Below are 19314 nucleotides of genomic sequence, written 5' to 3'. Positions count from 1 at the left end.
TGTTTTTTTTAATTTTATTTATTTATTACAATTTTTACTTCTTTTATTTTTTATCAACCCTGTTGGGGGGGGGGGGGCTTTGGTGAGACACAGAAAGGGACTGAGGACATAGATTCCACACTCCCCTTATCTGCTGCCTTAGATGCACTGAAGATAAATGAAGATGAGACAGAGGCTCCTTTCCATTCATAAACTGAAGCATCGTAAACACAGTTTACATGGCTCAGTTATGAATGGACAGTCAGTGACCACTGACTCTGTGCATTCAGAAAAGGAAGGAGACGGTAAATTACAGATTTACCGTCTCCTTTCTCCGCTCTCCATCCTGAGAGATCCAGGACAAGGGGGACCGGCGAAGTACAGAGAAGGGGGGCTGCACAGAGGGGAACTGGAGCAGCACAGAGGAGGACAACGAGGGGCACTGGAGGAAGAGCACAGAGGGGGACCGGAGCAGCACAGAGTAGGATATGGAGGGGGACTGGGGGACGAGCACAGAGGGGGACCGGAGCAGCACGGAGGAGGACACATGGAATCACATGAAAAATCATGCCTTGTGTACCTTTTCCCATACCCAGCTCTTCCCCTCTCTGCCTAGTTGTAGTTCACACTGAGCACACTAATAAAGAAAGCAGATATATTTATACAGTGCAAACTTTGTTTGTGACTTACAGGCCTAATAAAGTGGTTTTAAACTATGCATATAATTAAACCTTCAAGAAAAGGAGACAAGGTTACTTCTGTATATTTTGCTGATTAGGCTGGGGATACACACCTAAAGCTGAATTGCCTATGGATCAGAGTGTGGATGTCTAGTACATGGCTTAGGGAAATCTTATTTCTGTATATTTTATGCCCAACTTGACTCAAAGATTTACACAGATGAGGACAACTTCCTTCCTATGTACAGACAAAAGATCCTGGACTGCTCTTGTTGATAGAAACACCCAGTCTCTTGGATCAGTGACAAAGTCCCTTATGGACCAGGAGCTCTTAGCCCCCTTTGGAAAATAGCAGAAATGTTGCAAACTGTATGTGGGAATATCTCCTCTCCACTTGTAGAACTGCCCCCAGCTCCACTGACTGCAGGAACTATCAGCCCTCCTGGCTGCTTGTCTACCAGCCCACTTGCCTGCTCCAAAGATCTCCTGGGGCAAGGGATAGAAAGGGTTAAGCACAGTGCTGTCCTTTGAAAGCTTGCTACATGTGTCAGTTTCTCCTCTTGGTAATCCCTGTATGTGCTGATGCACTCACTCTGTCCTCCTTGCTTCCTTCTGCTCTTCCTTCTCAAACTGGTCGCTGAAAGGATTTTTCCCAGCCAGCCCCAGCCCCAGCCTGGAGGCAGAGCTCCCCCTATACCCAGGGGTCCCCTCCTAGGTCACCGACAGCCTCCTCAGCACTACATCTTCCATCCCACTCCACTGCTGGTTAGGCTCTCCCATATCTAGGGGCTGATTCATCTACCCTGCCAGGACATTTTGCCTGGAGATTTATCAGACACCCCTAGGTATGCAGATCAGGACCTCCTGGCTTCCACCCACTAACTTCCAGAAGCTTCTCCAGGCATCTACATCCAGGGGGAGGTACCCGAGACCTGCTTTGTAGAACCATCCAGCCTGACCTGCAGTAACCTGACCCAATTTTAGTCTCACATAACTTACCATGAGTCATAAACTTAAATTTGCCTACACCAACACTAATAGCACACTAGAGGGTGCTACACATGCATAGTAGCAACTACAGTAATTGAATAGTAAATACAATTAAATAATTGAAGTTGAAATGTACACGATTTTTAAACAAATCTATTATTTTAGATATTTATTTTAAATGTAAATGTAATTTCTTATTCCAGCCAAAGATGGGTTTTTGTCAGCGCTATACAGTTTATTTCGCAGCACTGTTATTGCTGCTCTTTTATTCATTGTTTGTCACCAATCCATAAAGGTAAGCTTATACCTTTAAAATCATCTTATATACTGCTGTAATGAAACAAAGTGATATACATTTAGTTACGATATTTATTTGATTTTAAGAGTTTTGGAGTATGCTGGGTGCTTATTTCTCGAAATCCCCTTATCTTTGACACACAGGCTTACCAAGAATATATTTGTTATTCGACTGTTTACTGTAAGATTAGTTCACTTGTTATTTACCTAAGGTTAGGCAACTATTTAGGTCTAAATTAAGTAGCTTGGAGCAAATCAAATACTCTGCAATTATTGAGTGCTGTACTTGCTGAATGGGACACTGTTCTTTGAAATTTGGGCTCTGCTTGCTGTTCAGTGGGCATGGTGTGCCCTAGCAGAGTAATGTATCGATCCTGTCTTGAAGTGTTACTAAACCCACAACAGTAAAATTAGTCTGTATATGCAGTAAAGCATGCTTGTTATACTCACTGTGGAACCTAAGGGGTTAATCCTCTGCGTTGTGTAAAAACGCTGTTTGATCATGTCTTCACTGATCCTCCCCTTTTTCCACAGTCCCCAATCTATCTGCTGATAGAACAGAGCCTTTGGGGTCACTCTGCACATGCATAGTTTGGTGTGTATTGGGAGGGTGCATGTGATCAGCACAGGGCCAATCAGCACTGTCCAGGCAGAGGGTCAGGGATCCTGCAGCCTCATACGATGGTCAGTAGAATGAAAACTCCTCCTAAAAGCTTTAATCATACACTGATAGAAGTCATAAGACTGCTATATACTGCTGATGAGAAGGGTATTTAGCAGTTTATATTTACTTAAAGATTTGCATTCCCGTGTTCTGTGTACTGTGGGAGGCCAGATATAGTGAATGCAGAGTCCTGGGTTTAGTAACACTTTACAGAAAGAGAAACAAAAAACAGGCACCACTTAGATAGACTGTAAACTTTAATGTTAAAATAGCATCAAAGCACTCACATTGAAATAACTGTGTACAGGCATGTAGAGGGGTCCAGATGACAGTCTATCCTCAGCCGAGATGAATGGTCCTTTGGCACTACGAGGCTTGTTCGCTGAAACGATATTCCAAACCAGATGGATCCATCAGCATAACATCAAGAAATTCCGCATATTGCAATTCTATCCACGGATTCTATTGCAATTCTATCCAGGGATCTCCATACCCAGACGTTCCTACTATCCATTGTTTGTTGGTTAATTCCATGTGATGATTGCACAATATATGCATCCATTGTTCGAGTCTTGGAATTTCTTGATGTTATGCTGATCGATCCATCTGGTTTGGAATATCTTTTCCCGTTTAACCCTCTGCATTGTATGATTACAACGCCTGTTGCCTTTACCATCTGGTAAGCAGATTATTAGCACGGTGGTGTGGTGTGTTCTGTCTATGTTCACACTGAAGCTGTGGTGGAGGTCTTCTATCAGCTCTATCAACTTTCCCCTGCATTGATTTATACTTGGACTGTCACTTTATATCATTTGAGCGCTGCACTATTTATTTACATGTTTTTGTTTGCTGAATCCACTGTGCTAGCTGCTTTTTCATATAATACATTGGTTCACTTTTAGTTAGCGCAGATATTTGTTCACATTGTTTACAATTCATTATAGCTGCGAGTCATTTTTAAATGACTTTTTTTCCTTCAGAAATGACACTTGTGCAGAGACAGTTCTAAGCACGGGAAACATGCGCTATTTCACAGGCATACTTTACACCCCCTAGGTACAAAATTTAAAGGAATATTTCACTTTTATTGTTTCACTTTAAGCATTATTAAATTCACTGCTCCCGAAAAAACATCATTTTTTAAAACTTTTGTTTGCATTGATACATGTCCCCTGGGGCAGGACCCAGGTCCCCAAACACTTTTTAGGACAATAACTTGCATATTAGCCTTTAAAATTAGCACTTTAGATTTCTCCCATAGACTTTAACGGGGTGTTCCGCGGCTTTTCGAATTTGCCGCGAACACCCCAAATTGTTCGTTGTTCGCCGAACAGCCAATGTTCGAGTCGAACATGAGTTCGACTCGAACTCGAAGCTCATCCCTACTGGAAATTATGGTTGATTATCCTTGAAGGTACTTGTGTTACCTGGGACCTGCAAATATAGACTGTTTATGTATACAGTAAACATTCATTGACTGTTAATAGAAGAGAAGCCTTGAGTCATTTATTGAGTGTATTGTGCTTTAATAAGCTCTTTACATGTACTAACTTGATGTACGCCCAATTCCTTTCACCCCACAAAAAGTTAAGGATTCCATCTCAGGATCATAAATGCTAGCCTAGCCTAGATGTCCTCCTCATCTGCCCTGGAGTAAGAGTTTCTTTAGCAAGTAGACCTTCTAGTGAAAAAAATATGGAACAGGATTGTTTAATTTTAATTTTATTACATACATACAGTTTTAAAGGAATAGCTTGAAAATAATAAATCTTTTAAAATGGCATATTAAATTTGAATGTATCACTTACTACTCAAACATATGTCTTTGTAATTATGTATTTATTAGGAGCCCTGGGACATTAGACACATACCACCCCCCTTTTCTATTTTTTGTGGTCTTTTGATTTCGCTTTCTTATCACTTGAGCCGACAAAGTAGTGATCCATTTATTCTAATGTAAGTAACATTTCTAATAATAATAGCTATATCATGTATTTAATTAGTAATGTTAAAACATTTAGAAAAAAAATAACAATATAGACATTTATTCTTTATCAATCTAGATTTCCTAAAATAGGTTTGTTAATGCTGAACTCTTTCATCTTGGGAATCAAACTATTACAATAACAGAATATACAGGGTTCAGTTTGAGAAATGTGTTTGTAGAACAGCTCAGATCATGCAGGTGCATAGTTAGTATAGTTTCTACAGACGATAAACTGGATTGTTTATTCAGAATTAGAATAAAGGTTAGAAAGAGTGACAGGAAGCAGAGTGGTGATGGGTGTCCTGATGGGTATGGAGCTGGGGGAGGTCACACCTACGCTCTGAATGGCAAGGTATAATTGATAATTGGGTAATATCTGAAGCAGAAGTGGGGTTTAGAGAAGTCCTGTGGGGTTGAGTGTCTGTTGGAGACAGTTTAATCTCTAGGTACCTAAAGGTTTCTGTCAGGTTTTATTTCCATCTGTTTCTCATAGGGGAGATTTCCCTTCACTTCCTGTCCTATAACCAAAACTCTGCTCTATCCAAAGCTAAAAAAAAAAAACTTTGCCCTTGGTTACACTTTAAATCTCTCTTGTAATGACTGAAAATATATTTAATGTTAGTTGCGTCAACTACAGCAGTGGTTCTCGACCCTGTCCTCAAGTACACCCAACAGGCCATGTTTTGGAAATTTCTCTTAGATAAAAGAGCTGTCCACAATACCAAGCCATTGACTTAATGACATAATTTAACTTAATTTAAAGCACATGTGCAAGATAAAGGAAAAACCTACAAACATGGCCTGTTGGGGGTACTTGAGGACAGCGTTGAGAACCACTGAACTAGAGTATGTAATTTAACAAGTATGTGCAAGGAGCCATACTGATAGAAAAAGAAAGCAGAGTAACATAGCAATATGCTCCCCAGTGTGCTTCTTCTTCTTTCACAGTCCAGTCACAGGGTGTAGGTGAGAAGGATATCTGTAAGTAAAAATGAAACCGCAGTAGAAAAAGTTCCCCTGCTAGAAAGGGATGTGCTGTGGATTAGAGCTGTGTAAACGTCCGGACCGGGTGGAAAGAAATACAAATCCTTTGGCAGGTAAAACATCTCTCATATACGTATTTCATCTTTTTTTTTTTAACTGTTTGCCTGGAGTTCAGCTTTAAGGAAAATAACTCAAAAATGTATGTGCTGTTAAAGATAAAGCAAACCCATAGCTTTGCCATGCAAACACAATTTAATTCCCCTGCCACACATATTAGGGCAAGGGGCCTTGGTGAATGTCTAAATCTTTACTGATTCTGCAGTCATATAATAAGATTATTTTGCTTGCTTATTTTTTTGTTTTTTATAGATCTCTGGTTAAATGTAACATTTTTCGCAGACTGTTTTGTGAAAATATGAAAAGTATTCCAACACAGCAAGAAGATCCTTTACCGCAGAAGATAAAGCACTTAGTGGTAAATTTCCTGAACAGTACAGTGGGGTTGATTTACTTAAGGCTAATAGACTGTTTAATTTGAAAGGGAATTTTTAATTGTTTTAACAGTTTAGTTGATATGGTACACTTTCACCTTGTAAAAAAACTGTATTTTTTGCTTGCATATGATTGGATGATGTCAGTCAGCAGAGTTTCACCTCATTTACTAAGTTAAAGGGGTTGTAAAGGTTTGTCTTTTATTTTCTAAATAGGTTCCTTTAAAGTGGAGGTTCACCCTTTAAAAAAATTCTGACATCACACAAGGCCGAGCCATCCTACCGACAGAATGTTTTTTTTTTTTTTCTCAGCACATACCTCCTAATCACGATTTTGACCTCACGGCAATCCCGCGGGAGTGGGCGTTCCAAGCACTGCCTGTGATTGACAGGCTTCCGAACGGCGCATACTGCGCGTCACAGGTTGCCGACAGAACCCGAACGTCGGTGCGCAGGCGCCGTATAGAGCCGCACCGACGTTCGGGTTTTTCCGGCAACCTGTGACGCGCAGTATGCGCCGTTCGGAAGCCTGTCAATCACGGGCAGTGCTTGGGAACGCCCACTCCCGCGGGATTGCCGTGAGGTCAAAATCGTGATTAAGAGGTATGTGCTGAGAAAAAAAAAACATTGGTAGGATGGCGCGGCTCCGTGTGATGTCAGAAATTGTTTTGAGGGTGAACCTCCACTTTAAGCTAGTGCATTGTTGGTTCACTTACCTTTTCCTTCGATTTCCCTTCTAAATGTTTTATTTCTTTGTTTGAATTTCTTTCTTCCTGTTTCTCCTCCGTAAGCTTTCCACCATCATCCGAGCGGTGTAAAGTCATTTAGAACAGCTTATAAATAAATATATTGCGCTAATCTGAACAACTAAAACTAAAAAATAGGCAGCCAACACAACAAAGGAAAATTGTGAAAAGGATATAAAAAGCAAGTGCAGCGCCAATGAAAGATCCGCCAGAACAGAGGATCTTAATATGAACAGCCAAATCAATGACAATAGTGATCAAAAATTGGACAAGAGCAATTCTACTCCTCCAATAAAACAAGTCCCACAAATGTGAGTGGCTATAAATATATATAGTGCACAAAAATCAACGTCTGTGAATTAATGCAATTTAACCAACGATCATGATATATCAAACAAGTGAGAATGTGCATATCAGAAAATGGTGATGATATATGTAGTCCATTCAATAAAGAATTCTGCAGGTCTATCTAAGACAAAACCGGTCGGGTACACTGGTCCTTACCACTCTCCACTGCGCATTGTTGGATGAAAATTTACCTATGTTCCTATTGTGGGTGACTGTTGGAAATTTTCAATTTTTATACCTTTTTGTGTGCTGATTTGGACTTGGAGTTTTAGTTGGATTTCAGTGTGATTTTTGACCTATTTATTAAATTTTACAATTTTACACTATGAGGAGCTTTTTATATTTTTTCCCCTGACTGGAACACATTGGTACATTACCATTGTCCATGATACCTGGATTGGAGCGAGATTCCTGGCCACAGTGACATCCTGACTGCTTTGGATACTGATCACGTCCGGGGTAACCAACCAAGAGGACCAAGACTGAGACGGTGACCAGGGAGGGCAATCGGCCCACACAAGCTTTTGAGACCCCCCACCGTATGGTGAGTTGCGGGTCCACTCCTTCTGGTAAGAGTACCTCATTTGCTTTTTGTTTCGGGGATTGCATCTTTAATATTTATACTACCTAAGCCCATCTGAGGGGAAATTGCCTTTCTACCACCTTTAAGGTGTATGGACTACCCTTCTTATTGAATGGACTACATATATCATCACTATTTAGAACAGCTTACTGAACACCTTACTGATGAGGAACAGGAAGTGAGAAATTCAGACAAAGAAAACAAAGACAAAAAACATTTAGAAGTTGTTAAAACTTGAAGAACTCCACTTTTGTAGAGAAAAAAAACCAATCCCCTCTTACTGATCAGTGTACATTGCAAGCATTTTAACAAACATTGTTGCAGAATCCTATCTGCTTATGTTCTGAAGAAATAGCCTATTGTTTTACCATGTCTTGTCCTGAATGATTCAGATTGGGAGGGTATGGTTAGTATTATTACTATTATTATACAGTATTTGTATAGCGCCAACAGTTTGCACAGCAACAATTTACAACATCAGGGAAGACAGTACAGTTACAATACAATTCAATACAGGAAGGATCAAAGGGCCCTGCTCGTTAGCGCTTACAGTCTAGAAGGGAGGGTTAAGTGGAACAAAGGGTAGTAGCAGTGGGGGATGATCAGATGGAAAAACTGAAAATACAGTTGTTAGGTGTGGGTAGGATAGGCTTCTCTGAAGAGGAGGGTTTTCAGGGATCCTCTCAAAGCTAATAGAGAAGGAGATAGACGGACAGATTGGGGTAAGGAGTTCCATAGGCTTGGAGAGGCTCTGGAAAAGTCCTGGAGACGAGCATGGGAGGAGGTGATGAGAGAGCTAGAGAGCAGGAGGTCTTAAGAAGAACAAAGAGAATGATTAGCTTGGTATTTAGAGACTAGATCAGTGATGTAGCTGGGGGCAGAGTTGTGGATGGCTTTGTAGGTAGTAGTTAGTATTTTGAATTGTATTCGTTGGGCGAGCAGAAGCCAGTGGAGGGATTGACAGAGAGGAGTAGCAGAGACAGGGCAGTTGGTAAGGTGGATGAGTCTGGCAGCAGAATTCATGATGGACTGAAGGGGGGATAGAGTATGCCGAGGTAAGCCAATGATGAGGGAGTTGCAGTAATCGCGGGCGTGAGATGACCAGGGAGTGAATTAGGAGTTTTGTTGTGTCATTGGTTAGAAAGGGGCGTATTTTGGAGACGTTGCGGAGGTTGAGGCAGCAAGATTTGGACAGTGATTGGACGTGGGGCTTGAAGGAGAGTTCAGAGTCTAAGACTACTCCTAGGACCTTGGCATGTGGGGATGGGCTTATGGTTTTGCCATCAATTTTGACAGAGAAATCCATGGTATGGTTCATTATAATCAACCAGTGAACTCTTGATGTTCTGCAGTGGGCATGCCTTTTAGAAGTAACTAACATTTAGAGAGTATCTCACCATAGATGGAATTTCTGTTACTTTAGGATTCCTAAAAACTGACTTGTATCTTAGTGTAGGCTTCTGGGAAAATCAGTGATCCAATCACACAAGCAGGACACCTGTGAGGTTGCGTCATCCTGCAATCGTTGGCGGGTCTTATTCAATTTTTTTTTTGCCTGACATCAAAGTTGTTGAGCGGGGGTGGGGGTGGGGTTGCTACCGCGGGACGTCGATTTTTTTTTTTTCCTGACATGAAAGTTGTTGAGTGGGATACTGCCGCCGATCGGCCGACATTAGTAGATCAGCGGGGTGCGGGGGGGTAAGGGGCGCAGGGTGATATCTTTTTACCATTTTCAATCATTTACACCATTGCATGGTGTCTGGTGGTTCCCTCAATTTTTAGAAAGATCTACTTTCAGTATTCTGGGTCTTCCAACTCCATGAGAGTCTGAACATGGAGGGGCAGGTTTGGCAGGTGGGGGTGCAGCAAACAAATGACTTACCAACAGCAATCAACAGGTGGCCTGGAGCAGACCAAAAAAGAACATCCTAGTTGGGGGAGAGGCTGTCTTTATATTCAGCTAGATACAGGTGGTCATGTGGGGCTCCGGGGGAGGTGTTAACCCATTGTGTGATGATGTGAAAATCTACAGAAAATTACAGGGTCAGGATTAGGTAACTCTGAGGCCTAGTACACACGAGAGGATTTATCCGCGGATACGGTCCAGCGGACCGTTTCCGCGGATAAATCCTCTCGAGGATTTCAGCGGATTTGGATCCGATGGAGTGTACTCACCATAGGATCGAAATCCGCGCCAAAATCCCCTCGCGATGACGTGTCGCGCCGTCGCCGTGATGATGACGCGGCAACGAGCGCGACGCTGTCATATAAGGAATTCCACGCATGCGTCGAATCATTACGACGCATGCGGGGGATCCCTTCGGACGGATTGATCCGGTGAGTCTGTACAGACCAGCGGATCAATCCGTTGGGATCGATTCAAGCGGATAGATTTGTAGACATGTCTACAAATTTTTATCTGCTGGAATCGTGAAATTCCCGCGGATAAATATCCGCAGGAATGTACACACCATAGAATCTATCCGCTGAAACCGATCCGCTGAGATTTTTCAGCGGATGGATTCTATGGTGTGTACGGGGCCTGAGAGTTTGGGGACCAGAATTAAAGTGGTTGTAAATGCTCAAGGTTTTTACCTTCATGCATTCTATGATTCAGATTCTATGATGATTCAGAGGTTGGGATTAAGTTAGGCAGACAATTTAGAGGTCAAGATTAAAAGTTCAGGCATCAGGTCAGCAGAAAATTACTCAGATTTCAGTTTGTGTTTTTTCATTCCCAGGGCCCAACATCATCCAGGGGAGCTGAGAAGTATAAACCTTGCACTGCGCAGCGCAGGTCCCACCACATCACACTGTGCAAGCATTAATCCAAAATAACATGGCTGAAGTGATCTGTGTGAGCGCATGCCCAGCATGCTCTTTTGGTACAATTTTTGAATTGCCTCTTGCACAGTGTGACATATTAAAGCTTTCTCCCTGCAAACCTTATGGTGTCGGGCTCCCATAGGACAAATCCAGGGATGCCCATTTCCCAGGGATAGATCCCACACAGTAAAAAATACTGCCTGTGATGCTAAGTTTAGTACACTGTCATAATCTTATGATACCAAGTAATAATGTGCATGACTATGACAAATTGCATGGGGAGGATTATTTTTTAATAGTCATCATTTAACTGGGAGGTGTCTGTTGCAATAAAAAAAGAAAAGCCTAATTTTTTTTTATGTTTCTTAAGCTGTGACTGGTTACTTCCATTTCATTCAATATGAATTATTATTGTTATTTTGTAACTGAAATAGAATAAGCGAGGCAAATGCGATTAAACGAGACGAGCAAAAAGGAAGACCTTTGGATAATGGTTTATTTATTGGTTTATTAGAGATAGGCATTTATTTATTTAGTAGATAGGCATATTTATAAATAAATAAAAACACTTTTGTTTTATCTGAAATTGTTTTAATATATTTAAACTATATTGTTTGCTAAAGATGCATGGACATCCTAATAACAAACTTTTTTTTTTACAGAAAGAAATTTTAATTTCCGATCTTATTGTCTGCACGGTGATTGCTATTTTGACATTTGCAGTTAGTGCCAGCACAGTGTTTTTGTCTCTAAGAGTAAGTAATATATGTATATTTTGGAAAGAAGAATGCACAATTGCAAATTATAATATTGTTTCTGCTCCTTTGGTAACTTTTTACTTAAATTTTTTTGGTTGTACAGTGATCATACTACATGATTAGGGATGAGCCGAACACCCCCCGGTTCGGTTCGCATCAGAACCTTCGAACGGACCAACCGGTTGCGCAAACTTTAGAACCCCATTGAAGTCTATGGGACTCAAACGTTCGAAATCAAAAGTGATCATTTTAAAGGCTAATATGCAAGTTATTGTCCTAAAACGGGTTTGGGGACCCGGGTCTTGCCCCAGGGAACATGTACAGTATCAATGCAAATTTTTTTTTTTAAAAACTGAAGTTTTTTCGGGAGCAGTGATTTTAATGATGCTTAAAGTGAAAAGAAATATATAATATTGGCACGTGTTTAGAACTGTCCCTGCACAAAATTACATTTCTATAGGAAAAAAGTCATTTAAAACTGCTTGCGGCTTTAATGTAACGTCCAGTCCCTGCAATATGGATGAAAATCATTGAGAAAAATACCATGGGTCCCCCCCCCCTCCCCAGGTCATTACCAGCCCCTTTGGCCCCATATACTTTGAACAGCAGTATACAGGCAGTGCAAACAAGACAGGAACTGTAGGTTTGTTGTTAAGTAGAATCTGTTTATAATTTTGAACTGGTATTTTTCTTAAAGTGTAGCTCCAACCAAAAAATCTATTTTTAAGCTTTTTGGAAAACATAGAGAAGGGTTATCATCCCTGTAACATTTGTTTTGCTGTCTGTGTGCATCTGTTCAGAAGATTTCACCTCACTATCTGTCCCAATGACAATTTTTTTTTTGAAAATTTGGGTTTTTTAGTGAAACAAGGATTGGTGATAAAGCATCAGTGGACAGGAGACACCTCTTACAGAAGAGAATTTCCCTTCCTAGGGGTAGATTTCCTCTCACTTCCTGTTGTCTCCTTCCGTTTGCAAGTAGGAGTCGTTTGTAAGTTGGATGTTTGAAAGTAGGGGCCTGCCGTATATACTCTGCAGAAATTTGGGCCCTAGGTGTTGGTGTTGCCACAACACTGTAAGCCCTCACAGTTTGTCTTGGTGGGCGCTGGAATGCCCTGCTGTGAACTATTATATCAAGAATTGTAATTACATGCCATTGTTGAACAGTGGTAGAAAAATTGGGCCTTTGGTGCTGGAGATGGTGCCACAACACTGTGAGGCCTCGTACACACGGCCGAGGAACTCGACGTGCCAAACACATCGAGTTCCTCGGCCAGTTCAGCACTGAAGCCGCCGAGGAGCTCGGCGGGGCGAGAGCTCCCATAGAACAATGAGGAAATAGAGAACATGTTCTCTATTTCCTCGCCGAGCTCCTCGTCGGCTTCCTCGGCCGAAAGTGTACACACGACCAGTTTCCTCGGCAGAATTCAGCCAGAAACTCGGTCGGAAGCTGAATTCTGCCGAGGAAACTGGTCGTGTGTACGGGGCCTTAAGTCCTCACAGTTACTCTTGGTGGGCGCAGGAATGGGCCCTGCTGTTAAATATTAGATCAATAATTGAAATTACATGCCCCTGTTAAACAGGGGCAGAAAAATTGGGCCTTTGTTGGTGGTGGTGCTGGTGCTGGTGCCACAACACTGTAAGCCCTCACAGTTACTCTTGGTGGGCGCAGGAATGGGCCCTGCTGTGAAATATTAGATCAAGAATTGTATTTACATGCCCCTGTTAAGCAGAGGCAGAAGAATTGGGCCTTATGCACTGGTGCTGGTGCCACAACACTGCAACCCCTCACAAATACTCTAGTTGGAGCGCAGGAATGTGCCCTGCTGCAAAGTATTGCATAAAAAATTGTAATTACACACCCCTGTTAAACAGGGGCAGAGAAATTGGGCCTTAGGCACTGGTGATGGTGCCATAACACTGCAACCCCTCACAGATACTCTAGTTGGAGCGCAGGAATGAGCCCTGCTGCAAAGTATTGCCCAGAACCAAAAATGTTCTTACAAGCTATCACGGAGGTGGCCTTATATAGTGTGGGGCGTGTACTAAACCCCCTGAGCCATAATTGGCCAAAGCCACCCTGGCTTTGGCCAATTATGGCTCTCCGTTTTTTGCGCACTGTGATTGGCCAAAGCATGCAGGTCATAGTGCATGCTTGGCCAATCATCAGCCAGCAATGGACTGCGATGCCGCAGTGAATTATGGGCTATGACACGCCACTCGAATTTCACGCGAACGGCCCATAAAGTTCGTAATTTGTCGAACATACGATGTTCGAGTCGAACATGAGTTCAACTTGAACACGAAGCTCATCCCTAGACATGATGAATCTATAAACATAGAGAAAAGAAAATATGCACAAATAGTGTTAAGAATAGGAATTCTTCATATAAATAATTAAATGACCACACACTGGCCTGGAGCAATAAATAAGAAAAGCTGCTGCAGCCCAGGGTGCAGTGATTCATTTCCTCTTCTCACAGGTTTGCTGGAATGCAATGAGCTGGACCAGCACCCAGGAATTTTGCAGCGGAGCATGTGATAAGTCACTCACCTGAAGAAGTATACATTTTTCTTGTAAAATGAGTATTCTTGTTTAGTTTCTCCAAAAATTAGTAGCTACAGCAGATTAAGTGCTAAAGGTAAACAAATCCCATTTGTGAAAAATACAAATAAATTGCGCATATCTAAACAAACAAATAGTGAGCTGCTACACAACAATGTGACAAAAATTGGACAAGTAGTGAATAAAAATGTAGCGCTAGTGATAATAAAAACACTCAATATCACATATGGAGTGATTAAATAACAAATATCCATATCCAAGTATCCATAAAAATAAATGTGAGGTGAGAAAACAACAGAGATTGATGTGCAAATGAGTGTCCATCAATATATGTGGATACACGCTGAAAAACATAAGGCCATGTGGATCATCATGGAAATAAATATTCCTCCCGACTAGGTAGAATAGATGGAATACGCTTACCGGATCCAGAGGTTCTGCCTGTCAGCGACAGCAGATCATAAAGGCATGGAATGTCCCAGGGACGATCATCGACTTGTCTGACGACTGGGTGATTGGAACCGCACAGGCAGATCCCCTGGATCCCGTAAGCGTATTACATCTATTCTACCTAGTCGAGAGGAATATTTATTTCCATGATGATCCACATGGCCTTATGTTTTTCAGCGTTTATCCACATATATTGATGGACACATCCCATTTATACTAATTTAAAAAAAAATTAAGCCCTTTTTGGAAAGATGTATTTTTTATGCCACGTACAAAAAATCCAAATCCAAAATGGTGGCACATAAGAATAGGTTGTGTGAAGACAGCACTAGACTATATGGCTGGTAAGTAGCTGATTTTTAAAAGTCAGTAACTACAGTATTTGTAGCTGTGGACTTTTTATTAAAAATAATGCAAGGGCAGCAGTATTTTCTCTTTCTGGAAAATGCTATGCAAGGCTCCCTCAAGTTCCACACACATAACCAAAGACCTAGGAGCAAACACTAACTGTAGGTGTATTTATAAAGCAGCCAATGTGATATTTACCAAAATTTCACTGTAGGTGTATGTTTTTGGTGCATACATTTTCGCTTATGGGGATTATTTCAATGCAATCAGTGTTTAGTAAATATAATATTTTCTGCTTTATAAATATGCCTCCTAAAAACTGTATATAAGATAATATAAAAAATAATTTGTCCAGGACTGAATCACATTCTGATCTGCAGGGGAAAGTGGATTCACTTCCTTTTTGGATTTACTTCAACCTCAGTAGAAGAAACTTCTAAAGACAAATAGCGAACCCTTTTAGAGTGAGGGGAGACTGTCCAGCCAATAATGGAGAGTGGATGTCGAAAAAAAGTGACCAAATGGGTTAAAGCAGTGGCTGTTAACCACCAGCCTTCCTTCTGCCAGGCCCTGGTTTCCTGTCTCCTCTGACAGCTAGACTTTAGCTGTTTGAGCAGATGGGGGCCTTGGCTCAGCAGGCGTGCACTGTCTTCCACTTCTGCTGACTCCTGGAGTAGGGGTAGGGATGCAGGGGCCTTTCTGGTCAGCTTTGGCTGCCCTGAGAATTTGACAGTGCCAGCAAGGTGATGCACACCAAGCTTCATCTTCCCTACTAATACAGAGCTGGCTGGAGGAAGCATTGCGACTTTGGTGTGTGCATTCATTTGATAAGTCACCTTGTAAAGATGTCTGCTCCAGGCACTTAACATTACATTAAAAATGGAAACTGAAAATATTTAGAGTACTGGAGTTGTAACTAAAAGGAAAATCAGATTCCACTGTTTATTTTTGGGGAAACATTAAAGAAGGCATTGATTGTTTGCTTTGGGATACAGTTGCAACCGTGTGCTATTTTTCTTCTCTATAGTTTTATTGTATTGGCCCTATAGCTTCCTATGATAATAAGTTATGAATTTAAAGTGTATCTATTTGCCCAAACTTTTTTTGTTTGCTATGGCTAGGTAAGGTTTAGAGCCGGTTCACACTACCGCGGCACGACTTTGGGGGCGACTCTGCAAGTCGTCCTGAGGACGACTCCAGAGGTGACCAGCAAAACGACTTCTGTAAAGAAGTCAATGCAGGTCGCCCCGAGCCGCCCCCGAAGTCATGCAGGAACCTTTTTCTAAGTCGAAGCGACTTTCGTCGCTCCTATTAGAACGGTCCCATTGCATTGAATGGGATGCGACTCGTCAGGCGGCTGAGCTGTGTGAACCGGCTCTTATAATATATGTCAGCAATAGGCTGATAACAATTTACCCATCGATCATGGCCATGTTGGGGCATGGAAGGTTTTGAAATAAATTACTGGTCTCCTTAAAGTTGAGAACCACTGTTTAAAGTATATGTCTTAAGCTGGTTTCCTATTATAGCCACTGGATATATTCATTGTTCAGTGCTTTCACAGTGATATTTTAATAGAATTCGCCAATAGGTTGCCTGTTTTTCTATTTACAGAGGATTTAGGCCTTATATAGTCTAATTGTCTCCTCTTCTTTAAAGCTACGTAAAGAAAGATTCTTTCTTAATTGTAGCGTACAAGACACTTGCCCATTCATTATATGCTGGCAGACTCAGGTGAGGACACTGGCAAACAAAGTTGGTACGATAGCCCATATAATACCTCCCACTCCCAGCAATCCTCCGTTTTTGCTAGTGTCCTCTGGTGATAGACGAGCTCTCTCTACTGGGAGCAAGTTTCTGGCTTATAATTCTAATTATTGTAAAATTGAAGACTACACCTGGTTCTTCACTTGGAGAAACCCTTTCTGCATCTGGCTTGATTAATGCCACTGAGAAAATATGATTGGAGTTACTGTATCAGTTGCTCCTTAGCAGGGCCTCAGGGAACCATATACCCCCACATGGCACTGGATGTCAGTACAGCAGTGTAACACAGTGTAGTTAGCAACAGAGTCCTCAAGAGGTGCAGGACAGTGGCAATCTGAATCCCCATATTTCCAATCCCTGAAGACCATGTCTATGGAGGACAATGGTCTATCCCCTCAAAAGATGCCTGTACCTTGGTGTGGTGAGTCTGGGCTTCGTTTCTCCTGTGGGATCCAACCCATCCCACTCACACCCAATATTCCCCCTTCCAATCTGGGGTTAGTCCTGGGCGGCAAGAGCACCTTACATACGTGTGCCCAGCCGTGCCATTCTGCCAACGTATATCAGCATGAAGGGGTCCTTAAGTGGTTAATGGGGTTCTAAAGTTTGCGCGAACTTTCGGTCCGTTCACAGGTTCTGGATCGAACCGAGGGGTGTTCAGCTCACCCCTACTGGTGGCCTTATGCTGTAATGAATATTTCATAAAGACAAGTTGGTTTTAAGGTCTCTGTCCTCCTTTTTCCCTAAGGTGGTGGAAGAATCATTCTACCTTAATCAGGGCCATGTTAAGGACTTAAAGGAGCATATGTACTGTATTGTACAATTAAAACATAAGCACTTTTGACTTACCTGTAAAATACTTTTCTTGGAATACAGTACAGGACACAGGCTACACTCCTTTCTGTCATAATGTTTTCCTCTGATTGCTTGCTAAAATTGAGGATTTAATTGATTGAGTAGGAGGGGTTATATAGGCTATCCTAAAAACTTTGTTTGCCAGTGTCCTCGCCTGAATATGGCAGCATATACACACTGGTCAATACTTAAAGGAGCCTGTGTCTTACACTGTACTAAAAAAAAAAGGATTTTTACAGGTACAGTACATTAAAAAAAAAAAAATTCTGTGCTTTCTAGCAAGAAAGACTTGTTTTTAGGTGAATGCTCACTAATACAATTAAAATTATTTTGTCTATAAGCTGTCCTTTTATTTTAAGTAAGCAATGTAACTCGGTGTATGACTTCAGTGGCTTCAATAGAATAACCAAGCTCCTAGGTCAGTGGATGTCAATTTATAATAAATAGGGTGCCTCAAATATGGCCCCTAAGTCATTGGCTGAGAGTGTTCATTGGGAGCCGATCGGCAGACCTTTTTTGGTCAAGCCCCCTCGACAGAAGCCGGCCACAGTACACATGGGCTGAATGTTGGCCGGTTTCTAATGAACTGGCTCATGCCGCCCAACATTCAGCCTGTGTGTACGAGGCTTTACCTCAGGAGATCTTTGGAACAGTTTCAAAAGTATAACTACATTGTGATCGGAATGTATTATAATTTTTGTACATTGGGCAAGTATTCTAATATTAGCTGATAACAATAAATAGTATTTTCTGAAAACAATGTGATTTTTCTACAGGATGGAATGTTCAACAGTATTAAACAAAATTCGTAAAAAAGATTGAAGTCTGGCCTTAATCAGAGACAGATCTGTCCAATCTATGGTCAATAACTTGATTACTGACCATTACTGATATTGATGGGCAATCTAGAGTGATATTGGATGCCCCATGTACTGTACAATGAGGACATTCTTAAAGCATATCTAAACACAAAACCCCAAATTACATATATTGAGTGGAAAAATCAATAAAGTGTGCTATATAGGAAAATGATTTATCTTTCTGTTTTGTGCTGTCTTGTGCACATTTATGTAAAAAATGTTTCGTAAAATTGACAAAAATATATACAGTGGAACCTCGGTTTAAGAGTAACTTGGTTTGAGAGCATTTTGATTTGCGAGCAACTTGTTTTTTTTCAATTATGACTCAGTTTGCGAGTGTTGACTCGCAAGACGAGCAGAATTTAAGCTAAATAGGCCTGCAGTACCTCATTTGGCCTGAGGTACGGGGGCGCAGAAGCCGAGCAGAGCCGAAAATAGGCCTGCAGTACCTCATTTGGCCTGAGGTACGGGTGCGCATGAGCAGAGAAAAGCCGAACATTGGTCTGCAGTACCTCATTTGGCCTGAGGTATGGGGGCGCAGGAAACGAGCCGAAGTGTCCTCGAGCCTTTTCGGACGTTTTCGGAGCTCTCTGGCGCCCCCCACTTCTGGCATTCGGTATTGCATCCCATTTAAGTCAATGCGGAACTAATTATTTTTGTTTCCATTGACTTCAATGGGAAAACTCGCTTTCATATGCGAGTACTTTGGATTACGAGCATACTCCTGGAACGGACTATGCTGGTAATCTGAGGTTCAACTGTATAGACAACCAGTTTTGCTGTATAATTTTTTGCCTGTTAGTTGGCCTAAATGATTCTGTTGTAAACTGCATGCAAGCATTGTTCTGATTAGTATAACAAACAGTTATAACAGTTATAACAGTGATAAACAAACACTCGCGCCATAGGTAAAGACCTTAAAAAGGAATAATGGGTTAATTGCAGTAGCCCTTTCAAATTCAGTGATTAATAGTTGATAGTGATTTACAAAAATCTAGACTTCTGTGAACAATATCAAAACTTCTAAAGCGTTAATATGGTGATATTTAGAACACAAAAAAATTTCAATATGTGAAAACGAGTGTTCATAAGTCCTATGACGGTAAATATAAAGAATTTATTTTCCAAAAAGCAT

The 19314-nt window shown here is 41.4% G+C and overlaps 1 protein-coding gene across 1 annotated transcript in view; it reads left to right on the top strand.

The window, feature by feature from the left end:
* PCNX2 (pecanex 2) overlaps positions 1-19314 on the top strand; it is a 229399-nt gene that overhangs the window by 98151 nt on the left and 111934 nt on the right. The window contains exons 14-17 of the mRNA XM_040351012.1: positions 1853-1944; positions 4457-4566; positions 5951-6056; positions 11238-11330. Coding sequence (XP_040206946.1) covers positions 1853-1944; positions 4457-4566; positions 5951-6056; positions 11238-11330 — 401 coding nt within the window. The remainder of the gene's footprint in view (positions 1-1852; positions 1945-4456; positions 4567-5950; positions 6057-11237; positions 11331-19314) is intronic.

This window comes from Rana temporaria, chromosome 4, assembly GCF_905171775.1.
Source record: "Rana temporaria chromosome 4, aRanTem1.1, whole genome shotgun sequence".
NCBI lineage: Eukaryota > Metazoa > Chordata > Amphibia > Anura > Ranidae > Rana > Rana temporaria.
The sequence above is the reverse complement of the archived record's forward strand: the minus strand, read 5'-3'. Positions and strand labels throughout refer to the sequence as shown.